The 17,217-nt window shown below is 45.1% G+C and overlaps 1 protein-coding gene across 7 annotated transcripts in view; it reads right to left on the bottom strand.

The window, feature by feature from the left end:
- LOC146195532 (uncharacterized) overlaps positions 1 to 17,217 on the bottom strand; it is a 113,853-nt gene that overhangs the window by 49,752 nt on the left and 46,884 nt on the right. For 5 of the 7 annotated variants that reach the window (XR_014706030.1, XR_014706028.1, XR_014706031.1 and 2 more), the window contains one exon: positions 15,842 to 15,901. Coding sequence is in view for 2 of the 7 variants with exons in the window: in XM_084597863.1 (XP_084453989.1) it covers positions 15,842 to 15,901 (60 nt within the window). In the remaining 5 variants the exon portion in view is untranslated. Of the gene's footprint in view, positions 1 to 14,593; positions 14,762 to 15,841; positions 15,902 to 17,217 lie in introns of those variants that run through there. The other 2 variants (XR_014706032.1, XM_084597864.1) reach the window with 1 other exon arrangement.

Below are 17,217 nucleotides of genomic sequence, written 5' to 3'. Positions count from 1 at the left end.
CCTCTTCATGGATCACTACCTTGTCGTGGCGGAGGGGCTTGCGAAACTCGATGAAGTCGTGAGCTCTGCTGTGTAGGGCCACCCAAGATAGACAGGTCAAGGTAAAGAGTTCTGACAAAATGTGTGGCAACCCACTCCAGTATTTCCTGCCAAGAAAACCCTATAACCTGTCACAATAGCCTTAATGATAGGGCGCCGGAAGATGAGCCCCCAGGTTGGAAGGCACCCCACATGTTACTGGGGATGAACAAAGGGCGGTTCCTAGTAGCTCCAGGACGAATGAAGCGGCTGGGCTAAAGCCAAAAGGACGCTCAGTTGTGGTTGTGTCGGGAAGCGACCGGAAAGTCCGATGTTGCAAGGAGATATATCACATAGCAACATGGAATGTAAAATCTATGACGCAAGGTAAACTGGATGTCTTCAAGCGAGAAATGGACAGATTGAACATTGATATCTTTGGTATCAGCGAGCTCAAGTGGACCGGAATAGGAGAATTTAATTCCGGCGACCATTATGTCTTTTATTGTGGGCACGAATCCAGGAGAAGGAAGGGGGTCGCTCTCATAGTAAACAGAAGAATGGGCAAAGCAGTGCTAGGGTACAACCCCAAAAACGACAGAATGATTTCACTTCAGATCCAAGGTCACCATTTCAACATAACACTTATCCAAGTCTATGCACCAACCACTACTGCTGAAGAAGCTGACGTTGAGAGATGTTATGCTGACCTGCAATGCATCTTAGACCGCACGCCATCATCAGACGTCCTTTTTCTCATAGGATAATGGAATGCTAAGGGGGAGAGTGAAGAAATATCCGTAATTGCAGGCAAGTTCGGTCTTGTATAGCCACATGAAGCTGGGCAGAGGCTAGAAGAGTTTTAAAAAAACCTGACCATAGCGAATACTCATTTTCAACAGCACGAGAAGCGCCTGTACGCATGAATTTCACCGGACAGTCTGTACAGGAATCAGATCGATTATATTCTTTGCCGGCAGAGATAGAGAAGCGCTATACAAGCAGTAAAAACAAGGCCTGGGGCCGATTATGGCACCGATCATCACCTTCTTGTTTCCAAAATTAAGCTTCGATTGAGGAAAACACAGAAAACTAGAAGCCCTTTCAGGTATGATCTGGATCAAATTCCATCAGAATGTGCTGTCGAAGTGAGGAATCAATTTCAAGAATTAGATCTAGAAGACAGAGAGCCTGAAGAGATGTGGGCTGATGTTCGTGATATAATACAAGAAGTTGCTACTAAGGTAGTGCCAAAGCAAAAGAAATGCAAGAAAGCAAAATGGTTATCTGAAGAGGCTTTGCGAATAGCTGAGGAAAGGAGGATGGCAAAAGTTATGGGGAAAGAGAAAGATAAAAGGTTCTTAATGCGGACTTTCAGAAAATAGCAAGGAGAGATGAGAATGCCTTCCTGAACATACAGTGCCAAGCAGTTGAGGACAAAAGCCAATTGAGGAACACAAGAGCTCTGTATAAGGCAATCAAAGATATCAAAGGAAGGTTCTGTGCTGCGCTGGGCGTGATAAAGGACAAACGAGGCAGGGACCTCACTGAAGCCTCAGAGATAAAGAAGAGGTGGCAGGAACACACAGAACTGTACAAGAAGGGCCCGGGTGTGCAACCCAACATAAGACAGTTGGGATTACAGATCTCGAGCCGGGCACCTGAAGAGTGAAGTTGAATGGGCCTTAGCCAGCCTTGTTAAGAACAAAGCTAGCGGAATTGATGGCATTCCAGCTGAGTTACTTCAAAACCTCAACCATGACGCTGTTAACGCTCTGTATACATTATGTCAGCAAATTTGAACAATACTGCAGTGGCCACAGGAATTGATGAGGTCAGTTTACATCCCATTCCAAAGAAAGCCAGTGCCTATAATTGTTTCAACTACCGCACGATCGCGCTTATTTCGCATGCTAGCAAGGTGATGTTGAAAATCCTCCAAGGTAGGCTGCAGCAGTATGTGGATCGGGAGCTTCCGGGCGTGCAAGCTGGGTTTCGCAAGGGCAGAGGAACTAGAGACCAGATTGTCAACCTTCGCTGGATCATGGAAAAAGCAAGAGATTTCCAGAAACCTATCTACTTCTGCTTTATTGATTATGCGAAAGCGTTTGACTGCGTAGGTCACAGCAGATTGTGGCAAGCTCTCTAAGAGATGGGAGTTCCATTTCACCTCACCTGTCTCCCCAGGAACCTGTATGAAGAGCAGGAGGCCACAGTCAGAACTGGGCATGGTCTTACTGATTGGTTTCCGATTGAGAAAGGAGTGAGGCAAGGCTGCATACTGTCGCCCGGCCTATTTAACCTATATGCAGAGTGCATCATGAGGAAGGCCGGTCTGGACGAGTCTTCAGCTGGAGTGAAGATTGCTGGAAAACGTATCAACAACGATAGATATGCGGATGACACCACTTTAATGGCAGAAAGTGAAGTGGAACTCGAGACTTCTGATGCGCGTACAAGAAGACAGTGAGAAGTCTGGGCTTGAACTGAACATTAAAATGACCACGGCTGGTCTCCAGGGAGAGCGCACTTCTCCTCTTACGGCCTCACCAATGGGGTCTGTTTCCCCCGCCCGCCGGATGGATGGAATATAGGAGCGTCCCCTTTGAAACGGGGTGGTAGCAGTAGCTATCATGCTCATTTTTCTCCCTATATCTTAATTATTGATTTAGAATGGTTAACTAAACCACCATTCTATTTATTAAATTTTGTTCCTACATTACTAACATTATGTCGCTTCTCTGCTTTTAAGCCACCAATCTTCCAGCCGTTTTTTGCTAGTTTCCACCGCCGGTTCATTCACCCGGCCACTCTTATCTCTAAACCTCAGAGCTTCAGGAACAGTGATTGCGCCTGCATCAACTTCCGGATGGATACCATTGCATTCGAGTATAATATGGTCAATTGTTTCACTGGAGTTTCCACATACAGCACATGCGTCATCTCCATTGTTAAACTTCCTTTTGTAGCTGCGTGTTCTAAGGCACCCTGATCTAGCTACAAAAAGTAGGACACTGCCTCTTGAGTTATCAAAGAAATCTTCCTTCCTGATCTGCATTTTCCACTTTCGGTATAATTCCACACTCTGTTTTTTTCCATCAAATTTATCCAATTTTTACCTTCTGTGTTTTTCACCTGTTGCTTAATGCTCTTTATTTCTCCGTCCTTGTTACTAGCATACTTACTAGTTAGTTTCCTAGTTCTTTTCCTCCATTGTGAGTCAACGCTTTTTAGGTACAGGTATTTAAATACCTTAGCTGCCCATCTGTTACTGTCCAATTTAACTCAGGCGTTCCTCATATAATATTTTACTCTGAGCTTCCCGTACTTCGAAAGATGCCCAGCCCATATCTCCCTGTAGCGCCGCCTCATTTGTAGTTTTGCCGTGGGCACCTAGTGCTAATCGTCCCACGGATCTCTGATTTGTTTCTAATGTCGACTGTACCTCTGATTTTAGGCACAAAACCGCATTTCCGAAAGTAAGTCCGGGCACCATAATTCCTTTCCAAATACCCCTCAATACCTCATACCTATTGTATCCCCACAATGCCTTATGCTTCATCATCCCGGCATTCCTTCGCACTTTGGCCTTAAGCGATTGCTCATGCTTTCCAATGTATGCCAATGCTTCGTTTACCCATACCCCCAAATATTTATATTCTGCTACCCTAGGTATTTCAAGGCCTTGAATTTTAAGACCCTGATCAGTTGAGCCGTTGAAAATCATCAGACCCGACTTAACTGCGCTGAAACTGAAGCCTAGAGCGTCCCCTTCGTCTCCGCAATACCTAACTAGAGTTTGCAGTTCTTCCAGACTCTCAGCTAGCAGCACAATATCGTCTGCATACATCAAACCGGGGAGGCGCTGTTCTACCGCCTTTCCACCTAATCTGTATGACAGGTTAAAACCTAGGTTACTGTCTTGTATCCTCCGTTCCAGGTTTATCATATAAAGCATGAACAGCACCGGTGATAGTGGACAGCCTTGTCTTAATCCTTTGCATACTTTGATATCCTCCGTACTTCTTATCCCTTCCCGCGTAATTTCTACTTTGTTATCCCGGTATATTTCCTGTAGGAACTCTATTATCTCATTACTGATACCTTCTTCTTTTAATATGTTCCACAGGAGTTCCCTGCTTACGTTGTCGTACGCTCCGTTTATGTCCAGGAAGGCCAAATACAAAGGTCTATTTTCCAATCTAGATATTTCGATGCATTGGGTAAGCACGAACAGGCAATCATCTAAGCGCCTACCATTTCTAAAGCCGTTCTGAAGTTTTCCGAGTATCTTGTTACTTTCAACCCATGCTTGCACCTTTAATTTCACCGCCTGCATGGCTAACCTGTACATTACAGATGTTATGGTAATCGGCCTGTAGGATTTTATGTGCATCCTTTCTCCTTTCTCTTTATAAATCAAATTCATTTTACTCTGCCGCCAGCTGTCCGGAATTTGCTTATTCGCTATGACTGTTTCCAAAGCTTTTAACAACGTTTCCTTACTTTTTGGACCGAGTTCATTAATCAGCTTGATCGGAATTCCATCTATTCCTGTAGATGTGTTTTTAGGAATATTTTTTCTGCCTTTTTCCAGTTTAGATTGGTCAGTTCTAAGGTGCTTTGTATTCTGCTACCTTGTGTTGCTTCCTGATTTGCGGAGATTACCCTATCGTCGTTCTTAAATGACTCGGCTATAACTAATGTAATGTAGTTCACTGCGTTGTCTCCCTTTAAACAATTTCCCTCGTTATCTTGAATCCGATCTTGCTTTCTTTGATTCTTCTTCCCTTGCGAGCTAATATGGTTCCAGAATTTTCTTGCTCCGCCTCTAGAGGCATCGTGTATATCAGCCATCCAGCGATCGGTGGACTGTCTTATTTTACTTTGGACGAGGGCCTGCACTTGAAGTTTCTTTTGTCGATATGATTCCCATTTTTGGTCGATTTCCTCCTGAGAAGCCTGTGCTTTCTTTGCCATTCGGTGTTCCCTTGAAGCAGCCCGTCGTTGTTCAACAGCTTCCCTGATTTCCTTATTCCACCAGCTCCGTGGCTTCCTCTTTCCATTCCAGCGGTTTGCTACTTTAACCTCCTGAATTTTACTCCTTATGAGTAGTTCTACCTGTTCATAATCCCAGTCTTCCATGGGGCTTTTCTCTATAGCTTCCTCTATGTCTGCTGCTATCTGCGCTATTTGATCGTCGTTTAATTTTGCGTTTACGTTTTGTCTAAGTTCCATTTCTCTTTTCATCAAGGGCCCCATCTGCAGACTAATACGTTTATGATCACTTCCCAGACTACACTCCCCTTCTTCGTCTATTTCTATTTTTGTGACCTTGCTATAAATTTCCTGCGACATTAGACAATAGTCAATGGTCGTCTGCCTGTTGCGGAATTCCCACGTGATTTGGCCTTCACATTTCGTTTCTCTATTTACTATAACTAGATCGTGTCGCTCGCAGAAATCTAGCATTAGCTTCCCGTTACAATCCGTGTATCCATCCAGATCGTCGATGTGGCCGTTCATGTCCCCCAGCAGAATAATATTGGCCCCGTTTCCAAACTGGCTTATATCGTCACTGAGACATTCAACAAGATCCCTGTTTTCTTGCCTGCATTGATGTCCTGTTCCTAAATAAACTACCCCTAGCCATGTCCTTATGCCGGCAATGGTTCCTGAAACCCAGATATGTTCTTTACAAGATGATTTAATTCTTTGCCAATTTGTTCCCTGGTGTATCAACATACCTACCCCTCCACCCTTTCTTTCCTTTCTCGTTCTGTTGCACCCTTCCCAGACGTAGCGTTCTATAAACGGCGGATCTTCTAGATCCCTGAGATGAGTCTCGCAAAGAGCGTACACACCTATTTTGTCATCCTTCAACTGCTGTTCTATCTCTAGCCATTTCGCTATTTTTCTACCTCCTTGCATGTTTATGTAACTGATCCTAGTGTTAAATTTCTTTTTTGCACTTTTCTTTCTCGACCTACTCTTTGCCATTTTTGGTGGCTCAGCCTCCATTATTACACTTTCTTCTGCTTCACTTCTAACTACCTCTGTGCACGGAGTCCTCGCGGACCCCCTAAAAAAGCTACAGCCCTGCCTGCCAAGCGCCAGCCGATCTCTGCTCCGACCCTGCTGTTAAAATGAATGCCATCTCGCTGAAAAGCCCTACCAAAACCTGCTTTATGTACCTCCCTGTTTACCTCAACCACTTCGAAACGCTTCTCCAGGCTTAACTTTCTTGTGTCCTGATTAACTCTCACCACGTCCTTTTCCATCTTTCCGTTCAATCCTAGCACCTCTGGTACTGTGCATACAACTATCTGCGTCTGCTGTGCTATCTCCCTGATCTCGTCAACTCCCTTAGCTAAACTTTCCACCACTCCTGCAGCGTCACCATTCAGGACATCGTTTAGACCCGCGGCTACTATTACCATACTGCGCAAAATCAAAAAACAGCGCGGCTACTTGGGACAAACAGAGAGGAGAATAACGGACAAGCGCTGCGGAATCCTTCAACAGCCTATTTTTACTCTCTTTTAGTACAGCCCTCATTGTTCTCCCTGGGAAGGCTCCAACCAAAACTCTCTTATCACCCCTTACACGTTCAAAGATATCTCGCTTGCACCTGTTCATGTTAGAATCTCCGGCGATAAGCACCTGGGCCTTCTCTCTTCCTCTCCCAACTGTTGGCTCCTGCTTTCGGTTATCTGTGTCCTTATCTCTGGGATTTTCATTCTTCCTTACTTCTTCCTTTTTTTCCGGCGTCTTAGCTGCTTCTAAATAACTCTGACGGTTCGGATCCGCCTGACCTACTTTGCTTATGCCTTCCATGCCAGTGCTGGCCCCAGCCACGTGGCCCGCATTGGAATGTTCGTCCTTGCTGGTTCCAAGGACAAAGTCGGCCCCTTTCTTCTCAATCGGAGTAAGCTGTCCAAGCAGTTTCTGATTTTTCGTCCTTAGCAAACGTACTTCATTTTCTAAATCCTCCACATGAGACACTAAACTGCCCCTTTCTTGATCAAATCTATCTGGACGTGCATTCAGTACGCAACATCGACACAAAAAGTCGCTGCCTTCCGCTTCACCTACAGAATCAAAACGCGTTTCTTTGAGATTAACCTGCGCCTCACACTGAGTACACTTTACCTTCTTTTGATTGCACATCTTAAGCGCTCATCGACTGAACTATATAACTGTTACGAATTCTTAGAATATACAAATTGCCAAAAGAAGACACAAGAAACGACTAGCAAACACGCGTTAAAAAACCAAATCTGCGAATGCCAATAGCCTAGAAAGAAAAATATTTATCTAAACGAGATAGCTAAACAATGAACGCCAAGAAAACCTAGCTGCCGGCACGAAAAACCAGGCCGCTAGGACCAAGAGCTAAAATCTATTCTTTAGGCTGCACCTAACCTAACTAGCGGAAAAAGAAATAAAATTAATAAACGAAAGAACTCATCTATTTGACGCTTCGGAAGCTCCCGCTGTCGACAGTCCGTCCGTTTCTGGTAGCCACGTGCAATCGGAGGAGCGATAGATCACGCGTCCGCACTACAGGGCTGTCAACTGTCAACTTCGGTGGGGTCGCCGCGCTTCGGTGGGGTCGCCACCACCACACTGATGCGCCTCTGCTACCGCCGTTCACGCGCAAGGACAACGCGCGCTCGCTCTTCACTCCGCCCGCCTCAGTTGCACCCGGCAGATCCGACATTTCATCCCTTATGGTTTATACAAAGCCGTCGTAATCAGCGTCTAAAATTTATCGTGTACGAGTAATAAAATATAGTCAACACCGCTCACGCGCGCGTGCGCCTTCGTCAGTGCGGCCGAGCGCGGTCGAATGAAGCTGGTACACTTACTTCAACATTTTTTGCCCCTAACCTTTTGTACAGAAATATATTTATCAGGTTGTGCAGTGTTCCTTCGAAAGCTGTAAGCAGGTGTAGCGTGACCTGACGTGAGTGCATGGCAAACTGTTGGCTGGAGATTCTGTGAACCGCTTCTGTTTTCGTTAGGAACGAAAGAGGAACCGGCGAAAATTCATGGCGCGTCTCAGATTCAGAGTAAGGAGCAAAATTTACGCATATAGTTAAAATTGCAGTTGTCTAGTGGAGTGAGCATTTCTAGCTTCGTTCAAAACAAATCAGTAGGTTGAAAGACAGAATATGCATGTATAGTCTCGTCACTGACGCACGTACATGTATACAGACGTATAGTCGGTTTAATACATAGATAAACAACAACTTTTAATCAAGAAAATGGGCATGAACAGTTACGCCTAATTGAAATGAGCGGAAACAATAAAAAAAATGGTCCCTCAAAGTTATGCATTGTACTACATTTTCATCAATTCATCAAAACGTGACCTGCGGCTAGAACATTCAGTCTCAATCTTCCTGGCCGGTTTGTTCATATCGTGAGCTGGCCTGTAATTCCTGTCTGTCACTTTCTTGGCATAACTGACAAGAAGGATTGTGATAATTGTTTCAGATATCAAAGACGCGGACCTTATAGGTTGTTGCTGATTCCTTCAGGGTAACTCAACAAAAGCGAATTCTCAATAGCGCTGTTCGAATAAGGATTTTTTTTTCTTGAAAATACAATAAAGATGTGTCCAACACTGTTTGGACGTACTTGAAGTACTTCGAGGGCATTTGGGTATGGTAGAAGCACAAGTATTTGTTTTTAAATAAAACCTTGTCCAATAGGGCAATAAACTCGGGTGTCGGATATTGCAGTCCCCTAGAATTGTTGTCCTCATAGAAGAGTGTATACGGGGCTGCTTCTTTCGCTAATTTCCAGAAAGATAGCGCAGTGTCAAACCCGAGGTAACTGATTAACTTATCAATGTATCCATCGACGTAAGCTGAACTGGAATATGTGACAGTAATGGGATTACAGGAGATGCCACCACAATTCCGTCATTTCCTCGGTTACTGATTGTGGCCGAGCAGAAATGATTTCTTTGGCATCGACAAAAACTGCCTTGATTTTGCTCCAAGATGAAACGTCTTTCTTGACAATGTGGTCAACTGCCGCTGTTACGGCTCTCGCATTTAACATGTCGTTCTCTACGCACATCAGCCTTACTTTCTCTAAGAGAGCCTCAATCCACTAATCAGTTTCCTGATGAGGACAGAACCGACACCTTTCCCAAGGAGGTATTCTACCACTTGTACAGTATGATGAACAGCATTTTTTGAAATGTTTCTCCGGTGAAAGTTTCCTTCTTTAACGCTTTAGAAGGTTCTTGGATGCTTTTGATACAACAAGTGAACTCGTTTGTCAGCCGCTGCAATCGAGTATCACCTGTTGCGTCATTTATTAGCCTATTTTTATCGCTTTCAGCACAAGTGGCGTCATGATTATCAAACCATTTCCTTATGGTTTTCGTAATAAGGATACTATCATGTAAACTTTTATTAAACGGCATTTATTTGCAAAATAAAATAATGTTCCAATACAACACATTCGCTAATATATAAATTATAGTAACATTGAAAACTCAAGCTTACAGTCTTTACTTTGACTGTGATACTAATACTTTATTCATGCAAGAATTCTGAAAGAGTTGCTGTAATATTAGCCTTGAAGAAGCTTCGATGTGATCAGTTTTTTTTTTTTTTTTGCTACTCTTGTGCAGGCTTGGGAAAAATTCGGATTAAAATGGACAAAAGTAGCTACCATGCCGCAATGCATGTAATATGCTTGTCGAACGTTTGCTGAGTGACCGTGTTTATATAGAAAGACTAGGTTCACGTGTGTAGTACGCTGACGACATGCCGCTGCAGTATCTACCTTCCGTGTTCTTTAATTTCGGGGCTGCACTCACCACGAAACAAGCGAGCGACAGCGCGAAATCATGCGAAAGCCACCCGCCTCCGCTGAAGCAGATGCGGAGCGAACAGTGAGCAGGTCGCGCCCCTTGCGGCGGCGGAGAGCGTAACTCAAGGAGAAAACTTCCCATTGTTCACGCGGCGATTGAGAAGGCCGTAAGAAAGAGGGCGCGCTCTCCCTCGAGACCGGTCGTGAAAAGACAAAGATAATGGCGTCTTGCCCTATCAAGTCATGGAACATCAAAGGACAAGAAATGGAAGCTGTGGCAGATTTTCTCTTCTTGGGCTCCAAGATTACCCCGGAAGGAGACTGCAGCCATGAAATTAGGAGACGCCTGCTTCTGGGATAGAAAGCCATGGTTAACTTTGACCGCCTAGTAAAGAGCAGAGACATTAGACGGCCAACCAAGATCCGTAAAATTCGTGCTATGGTCTTTCCAGTTGTGATTTATTGAGACGAGAGTTGGACTGTGAAGAGGGCTGACCGCCGAAGAATTGACGCGTTTAAATTGTGGTGCTGGCGGAGACTGTTGAGAGTTCCTTGGAATGCCAGAAGATCAAATCAGTCGATATTGTCGACCATAAACCCTGACTGCTCATTGGAGAGTCAAAGTCTAAAGTTAAAGCTCAACTACTTTGGTCATCTGATGAGAAGAGAGGAGTCGCTGGAGAAAGATGTGATGTTGGGAAAGGTTGAGGGTCACAGGAGATAAGGTAGGCAGCGAACGCGGTGTTAGATGGCATCGTCGAAGCGCTGCAGATAAAGTTATGTGATGTTAGGAAGATAGTGAGAGACTGGAAAGCGTGGCGTGATAAGGTCCATAGGGTTACGAAGAGTTGGGCACGACTGAACGACTGAACTGAACTGACCTGCTCATATGGGTCCCGAGGGGAATGAGGTAGCCGACGCAGCCGCCCGCGGGCTTTCTTTCCGGGCTTCCCATCTCGATCCCCTAGATCAGGATCTCGAATTCGAACCTGCGTACTCTTTCAAATACATTGTTCTTTATTATCAATCTTGCCATAGACCTTACCCTCGGCCGAGTAAAGGTTTATATATGATGGAGGAGCGGCTTCTACTCCGTCTGTGTACCAATACTCTGCTGTACCCGGCAGCACTCATACATTTTAATCCTTCGTTCACGAGCAGTTGTCCGCACTGTACTGAGAAGTCTTTTGACATCTACCACATGGTGTGGCCTTGCCCATCTAACCCAACTATTCCTCCTCACCCCAACCCCACTCGGGAGGACTTGGAGGCGACCTTGCTCGGCTGCTATGACCTGCAGACTCATAGGCCTTGGTCGAGCGCGCCCGGGCAGCGGCCGACGCCACTGAGGTCCCGTACTAAGGACCCCACCTAGTATTCGTAAGGACCGGATCTTCAAAGATCCGGCTCATGCATACCCCCCCCCCCCCCCTCAATTTCAGACATTAAACGTTTTTCACCACCCCCACCAGTACGAACTTTGGGTGCCGCTGATGCTGCAAATAGCGTTCCCCAAAGTTTTTTTCCTTCCTCACCTCTATGATTTTCCCCATTGTCTTTTGTTCGCGCATCTCGGGCTAATAGGTCTAACTTTCTATGACCTTTTCTTACCAGACTCCTCTATACAATTCTCTACTGCGCATTAAGCAACTCTTATGTTTCTTATGGGCGACGTTAACGCGAGAAGCAAACAATTCTCTCGACTATTGGCTGGGTTGCAATGCAACCTTATACATATATATGCAAAAAAGGTGTTTTTTTATTGGAAAAAAAGGCTCTTTCCTGCATTTAAAGGCGTGTAATAAATACCAGGCTCAAAAGCATCAAAGGCGCCGTAGTATAGTGGTTAGCGTGCAGGGCTGATGTGCGGTGGGTATTTGAGATCATGATTCGATTCCTGGTGCGGCTAAACTTTTTTTATATTTCCTACGTTATTTTATTTATCTGAAAGTGTTTTTAGCCTCAATCCGCATTTTTCCCAAAATGAGGGCAGCTGACCACATTATACAAACCTCATGACCTGCAACTCCTACCACTCCGACTACTCCCACAACTCCCTTGTCCAATAACCCGGTATGAATAGGTCAGATATATAGATTTTTTTCAATAAGAATGCTAATGACTACCAGATAACAGACGAGCAAATTAAAGAATCAGATTTAGGAAATAGAAAAAAGAATTTCAGGGAAGGAGGAGGAGAAAATATTTATTTACGATGATATGATTTGGGAAGGGAGGTGCGTTTCGTTGTGAAGCTGAGTGGCAGACCCTATTCCGGGACGCCATTGGCCGCCACCGCTGTCCGAGCTCTCTGGACCAGGACACGCAGGGCCTCCAGGTCCGAGCTCGACAATTCGAAAGAGCGGCGTGGTCGGAGCAATTAGGGCTACAGACAGTGTTTAAGTGTGCCGAATGTTTTGCACTCTACACTGTTTTAACTCAGTGGGATCATCCGTAGATTTGTAACAAAACTATGTCATTTCTCTGTCCTTTAAATAAAGCAACTTAAGTTGGCATTGCTTGCCTTTTCTCTTGCGCACATGCCCTCCATGTCTATTGTTTTCGCGTGGTATAGTTTCTCAGGCTCTGTTTCTGCAGAGCTGGATAACTGCGAATCTCGTTAAGACCTGGATAAAATTGTGCTTGCCGCTCTTCTAGTCTAAGCTACAATGAGTGCAGATTACTAGGTCTGCATGCCGAAAAACGAAATTAGGGACAGACGTAGTAATAAATTCGAAAAATCTTTATGCATGAAAAATGCCTGGTACCCTCGGTACGATACAAGTATCTTCCGAATATCAAGTAGCTAAGGTTAGCATACACACTACCTGCACCATCCGTATGGAATGCATACACTGGGCCGAATTCGACAAAAGTTGGGCATTGTCGCATTGAGCTCTAGACTACGCCTCACATTCTTAGCGAACGTATCCCTGAAAAAACAGCAACGAAATTTATTCTCAGTATCCTGTCAATTTTTCATGACAGAGCGGCGTTCACTACAATGTAAACATCGATGACCATGATTTCGCGTGTTACATGCGCATGTTTTAGAGTGCTTCTTAGGATGCTATCGCTAATCCGAGTATACGCCACAGGGTTTTACATCTTTGCCTGAAGCTAGCCGGACGTGTAGCGGGAAATGAGAGAGAGAGAGAGAGAGAACAACTTTTATCTAAAATGCCTGCAAAATCGGTTAGGCTCCCTCCAAGCAGGGAGGACAAGCATTTACCGTGACGCGGCCACTACGTCAGTCTCGCGCGTTGTGCTCTTTGAGGTCTTGTTACGTCCCTCGCTACTTCCGCGGGTTAGAGAGGGCCGCCGCCCACTTCTTGGGGGTGCTGCCCCCCCTCTCCTCGGTTTCGCTCGGTCGCTGCCTCTCTAGAGCTGCCGAGACCTGCTGGACGGCCTTGAGTTGTGTCTCTTGATCACAGCTCCTCGTTGCAGCCTCTAGCTGCGGCGGGATCGTCGTCTTCTCGCTGGCTTCGCGCGGATTTACGCTACAGTCCCAAAGGATGTGAGCCGCGGTGGCTCTCTCCTTCGCGCACAGTCGACACATGTCGCTCGCGTGCACACTCGGACACATGTGCTTAGCTAGCACCGGGTGAGCAGGGACCCCGTCTGTAACTGTCTGATAACACTGCCTCCTTCCGGGTAAGCCCCGGGTGAGGTGGCGGCATAACACAAAAAAAAAATTGAACAAACTGTTCCAAGCCTCAATTTCGAATGCCGGGTGGCACGAGCAGGCGAGCTTCGCTGGCAACTGCACGATAGCGCTCAGACTATGCCAGTCTTTTTTTTTTTCTGTATTGACAACTTCAAAACTTCATTTTGGACACAAAAACTGATATGGAAACCACGTCACCGCGGGCAACGTAACATATATAACAACGCTTCCATCCACGGAAGCTACTCAGGCACTGGGTCTTGTGACTTGAAGCTATCCATAACATTGCCAGTGTATTCGCGAAAATACTCAATTCGTTTCGTCGCATTAATGTCTGTATGACTCAAAGCAACCCTGGATCGCCCAATTCTGCGCCCTCCCAATACCATGATCCTGTCCAATAGTTGCGCATTCTTATTTTGAATGGACACAAATAAAATTACGAATGCATCCACTGGTCGGTCTTTTGTTTTATAATATCCGAGAAGAAAAAGGCTTCTCAAACGTGTTTATAAAACGTGTTTGATAGTTTTCGGCTTGCAGCATATGAAACAGTGATTTCCACAAGGTTAAAAAAAAAACATTCATTTCTAAAGCGTCTGAACCTCTAATGTATTGCTACGGGGCTTGAAAAAGAAAGTTTTCGCTTCCCCTGTACAGCCATTCTTTTCACGAGTAAAGAACTGAATTCCATGGATCCACATAGTACAACGATCTGTACAATGGGATCGTAAAAGAGACATAGGTTAAATTGGTTCACAGGAAGGGAAAGGCGCAGTAACTGTCACACTTGCTCTGTGGACACCCGAACCGCGCCGTAAGGGAAGGGAGGAAGGTGGGAATGAAAGTGGAAAGCGAGAAAGAGGAGTCGTAGTGGAGGGCTACGGAGTAATTTCGGCCACCTGGGGATCTTTAAAGTGCGCTGACATCGCACAGCACACGGACGCCACTTCGTTTCGCCTCCATCGAAACGCAGCCGCCGCGGTCGGGTTCGAACCCGGGAACTCCGGCACAGTAGTCGGGCGTCTTACCACTGCACCGCCCCGGCGGGGCTAAAAAAGACATCGATAAGTATTTATTAAAGCTTTTTTTTTGCGACACATTAGACAAATACTCAAACAAATGTCGGGCACGCAAGACAAGATAAGCCGCGCACATTTCTTTAAGGAAGCCAAATAATCTCCCTTGCATAGTTGCCGAACTTACGAGTGAATTTGAGAAGGCTCTGCTCAACCTATCCTGAAACACAGTTCGTAGAAATAAGACATTCGTATCACGAAAGAGCATCACACAATTAATCACCTGGCGCAAACGCGAATTAGCTTGCGCGATGAAACAGGCTTATTCGTTGGTCCGCTCCCAAGTGTTACTCCACAAAAAACTTGTGAACAAACGGTGTAATCTCAGCTCATTCACGCAAGAAGCATGAAGCACTTGTAAGAAATATCACATCTTGGTAACTAAAATTAAATTACAAATTTTAGCACTTGCGAAAATAGACCAACCGATCCCTTTTAGTCTCTCAGCCTTCTCACAAACTTAAATAACTTGCTAGTTCCAATGTGGCTCACTGTTTCGGTAATTTTCTAGCGGTACGCCTCCATATTTTACCGCGGTTGTTACTCTAGGCCTGTTCGCCCGTCTGGGCATAATTCAAAGTTATCATCCGTACATTAATTTTTTTTTAATGCGAGATAATGCTGCCCGAGAGAAATTCTCAGACATACCGGCATCTGAAATTAGAGCGCTTCAAACACCCACCATTGTCTCCAAGCATTGTCACCATTAAAAATACCGATATTTCGGAAGCCACGTGCATGCGCCTAAGCATATAGGAAGGCAGACACGGTAAGGATCATTAAAAGCAAGATATGCACCCCGCCCCAAAGCGCACTTCTCTAGTAACACTGACTTTGATGATTAATGTGCTTCGGCATATCACTGAGCTATACGGCTATTCCGCACAGAAAAAAGTTTCAAATGCACAAAGAGATCCCAAAACGCAACGCACCCTTCCTCAGTACGCAAAGGTATAACACTTCAAAAATAAACATAGTTCTTAGCTAGTTGGTGATTCGTACTTGGAATGAAGACATAGCAAGAAAGGGAAAATCACAGCGTTGTTTGTGTAGTGTCCTCCACTGTGGTTGTCCTGTTTTGCTTTGCCTTCATTCCAAGTACAATTATATCAGTTCATCAGGTGATTACAATGTACATTTTGCCTGTTCGTTGCAGTGTGTCACAAAAGAAAATAACGTCAAGACCCTGAATAAAACAATGACCAGTGGTCTCTGGTGTAATAAATGGGCGATGACTCACCGTTCATGGCAGCAGTGTCTCTGCATCGTGAAGCCGTAGTCTTCACAGGCGGCGTCAATGCTTGCAATTTATACAACGATGACAGCAAACATTTAGGACATGCGAGTACAGTGTGAAATCACATGGTTAAATTTTTTGCTGATTATTTCTCGCCACTCGTTGCAAGTACGTTATTGCTTACTACATCGATTTTATAGCTACGACTTATTACAAAAAATTTGCACGTAATCTTAAATAAATGCTTTATTGGTGCCGTAAATTTATAGTTACGAAATACTACACCAATTACTAGTCATATTTAGCCACGTGATATAATTGCATCACCAATTCCTTGTGAAGAGATAATACCCAACTTTCCTAGTCATACTCGGTCATATGACTCTATAGTTTTATATATTATTCACTGACGCGATCACTTCTTTTATATCTTTCTATTATATTTTTTCTACAACTTTCGGACCCTTCAACGCTACACGATCTGATTCGATTGCATAATCAAACCTATGACGTAATCGGACCTAATCAGAACCATTTTAGGAAACGTAGCGCAAAGAAGACAAGGACAAAAAAGAAGGAAACACACACGGGCGCTTACTCACAACTGATTTTTTATTAGAAAAGCTAACAGAATATATATGATACAAAAAATTATAAATACTGTACTGTGATAGTCATCGCCATCGACATGCACCTGTGCGTTGTGCGACGAAGACAAAGAAGAAGTACGCTGGGCTCGCCGTTGCAAGGTCCTGTCCTCACAGCTCTCCATCTGAGCGTCAATAAACGCCCTATTACAATTGGTGGAGGTGCTGGGTACGATCCCACCCAAACTGGAACTGCGAAGCCGTACACTACCCTCTACGACCGCCATGCAAGACACTTCGACGCTGCCGGCCGTTCCACCCACGATCATGTGTGCTGGCGTCGTGCGCCAGCGTGACCCTTGCCTGTTCAGCGGCACGGCCGATCAAGATGTCGACGACTGGCTGTCATCCTATGAAAGAGTAAGCACCTACAACAAGTGGGATGACTCATACAAGCTCAGTAACGTCATATTCTATTTGACGGACGTGGCGAACCTCTGGTTTCGCAACCATGAGGCTGACTTGTCATCCTGGCGACTTATGGCGCGGAAAGCACAGCGGGGTCATAGAATGGCTTCAATCGGTTCACGTGAACTGTTTCACGTTGCAGCCGTTGCCCTGTCCTGCCCGTCCGTTTGATCGTGTCGGCATAGATCTATACGGTCCCCTTCCTACAACTTCAGCTGGCAACCGCTGGATTATCGTGGCAGTGGATCATCTAACCCGCTACACTGAGACATCATCATTGCCCTCTGCTTCCGCACGCGACGTGGCTGCCTTTATTCTGAAAAA

The sequence above is a fragment of the Amblyomma maculatum genome, chromosome 3 (assembly GCF_055883805.1).
Source record: "Amblyomma maculatum isolate TAMU_Amacu chromosome 3, ASM5588380v1, whole genome shotgun sequence".
Classification (NCBI taxonomy): Eukaryota; Metazoa; Arthropoda; class Arachnida; order Ixodida; family Ixodidae; genus Amblyomma; species Amblyomma maculatum.
This window is presented reverse-complemented; position numbering and strand designations above follow the sequence as displayed.